The sequence below is a fragment of the Tupaia chinensis genome, unplaced genomic scaffold (assembly GCF_000334495.1).
Source record: "Tupaia chinensis unplaced genomic scaffold, TupChi_1.0 Scaffold143596_1, whole genome shotgun sequence".
In the NCBI taxonomy this organism is placed as follows: domain Eukaryota; kingdom Metazoa; phylum Chordata; class Mammalia; order Scandentia; family Tupaiidae; genus Tupaia; species Tupaia belangeri.
Window position 1 is genome coordinate 251,225 of NW_006203442.1, and position 1,538 is coordinate 252,762.

A 1,538-nucleotide genomic window follows, 5' to 3' on the forward strand; every position below is an offset into this window, starting at 1 on the left:
CACCCGGACGCAGCCCTGTCAGCATGGCAGGCCCATCCAACAGCCTCCACCCGGGCCACCAGAGCTGATGGCAGAACCTGGCCAACCCTGGGGCCCAGGACCCTACCCTGACCAGTGCCTACACCACCGCACGTGAAGCCCTTAGCTCACCAGTGCCCCCACACGGAGAAGGCTGGCTCAGCCACTGGAACCTGCACACCAACCAAACCCCACCCCAGGGTCTGGCCAGACCCACAGCAGCTGCTCCTGCCTGGGCCGGGGGCAGTGACCAGGCTCCCAGCAGTCCCTAGACCCACACAGGCAAGGAGGCCCCTGGAGGCTGACGGCCGGGGAGCACCCCACCCAGGCGAGAGCCTGCAGAGCCCAGAGCGCTGCCCCGGTGAAAGCCCGGCTCAGGCAGGACGCTTCCTGCGGGCAGCAGGCTCTCAGCCTCCCCTGGCAGCCCAAACCCTGGTCCCAGTCCCCGGGGACAGGTGGTCATAGACACAGGCCAGGTGCCTGCCGGGTGCCGAGTCCCCGCCCTGCAGACAAGATGCGCAGCCCCTCCCACTGCCTGGACACCTCAGGACCCAGGGCTGCCACAGGGAGCTGCACAGGGCTGGCCAGGGCCCGCAGAGCATGGCGTACGGTCCCCAAGGCAGCGCGGAGACCTGGGCCACTGCCATGACCCCAGCCAGCGGAGCTGGGCCTGCCCGGCACTCACCGAGATAGCGAAGCACAGCTTCCAGGGGCTTCCGCACCGCCTGCTTCAGCACCAGCGGGCTCTGGGACGCTTCGGGCAGTCGGGCTGTGCCTGGGGTGGGGGACACGAGTGTGAGCAGGGCTCCCCAAGGTGCCAGGCCCTTTCCTGACACCCAAAGGTGGCGAGCACCAGGGATCGGAGCCGTCAGGCCACAGGCCAGGCCCCAGCAGGGCCCCAGTGGGGCGGGGACTCACACTCGGCCTTGATGGCTGCGCTGTTGATGGGCATGTAGGGGTGCCGGGCCGCGTGCCAGGGCCTCAGGGTCTCTCGGCACAGGCGCCGGGCGATCCTTGTCAGCTTGGTGGTGTGCAGGTAGAAGGCCTGCCTCGTCTTCATGGCAAACTTGGGGCTCCCGCTGCTCCGGGCTGGCATGCCATGGGGACTCTGCGGAAGGGGGCGCGCGGCCCCGACAGCGCCATGACCGAGGGCCAGGCCCGCGGCGGCTCATGCCAGCAGGCGGGGCTGGCGTGTCCCGCTTACCATGTTGCTGCGGTTCGGTCCTGGCCTCTCTCCATCTAACCGGGTTGGCATTTTCAAGCCACCGTATTTCTTCCAATACGTCCAACAAGACGCGCAGAGACGACACTGCATGTTAGGGGGACCCCAAGAATACCACTGGTAAGACTGTGTGGCTACGGACAACAAAGTTGGAGATAGACGATTCTTAAGCAGAACCAGCGGAGCGGAGCGGCCCAGTGCCCCGCCCGCGCGGGCCGCCCCCACCCGGCCACCACAGGGAGCCACGGCGCAGTCGGCGTCCAGGGGCCGCCCATCCCGGGTGGGTGCGGCGGGGCCC

At 68.5% G+C, this 1,538-nt stretch overlaps 1 protein-coding gene across 1 annotated transcript in view; it reads right to left on the bottom strand.

The window, feature by feature from the left end:
* The window catches only part of MTA1 (metastasis associated 1), a gene marked incomplete at its 3' end in the record, with an annotated part of 25,216 nt that overhangs the window by 2,908 nt on the left and 20,770 nt on the right, over positions 1-1,538 (bottom strand). Inside the window, 3 exon segments of the mRNA XM_027766586.1 lie at positions 704-793; positions 937-1,126; positions 1,223-1,257. Coding sequence (XP_027622387.1) covers positions 704-793; positions 937-1,126; positions 1,223-1,257 — 315 coding nt within the window.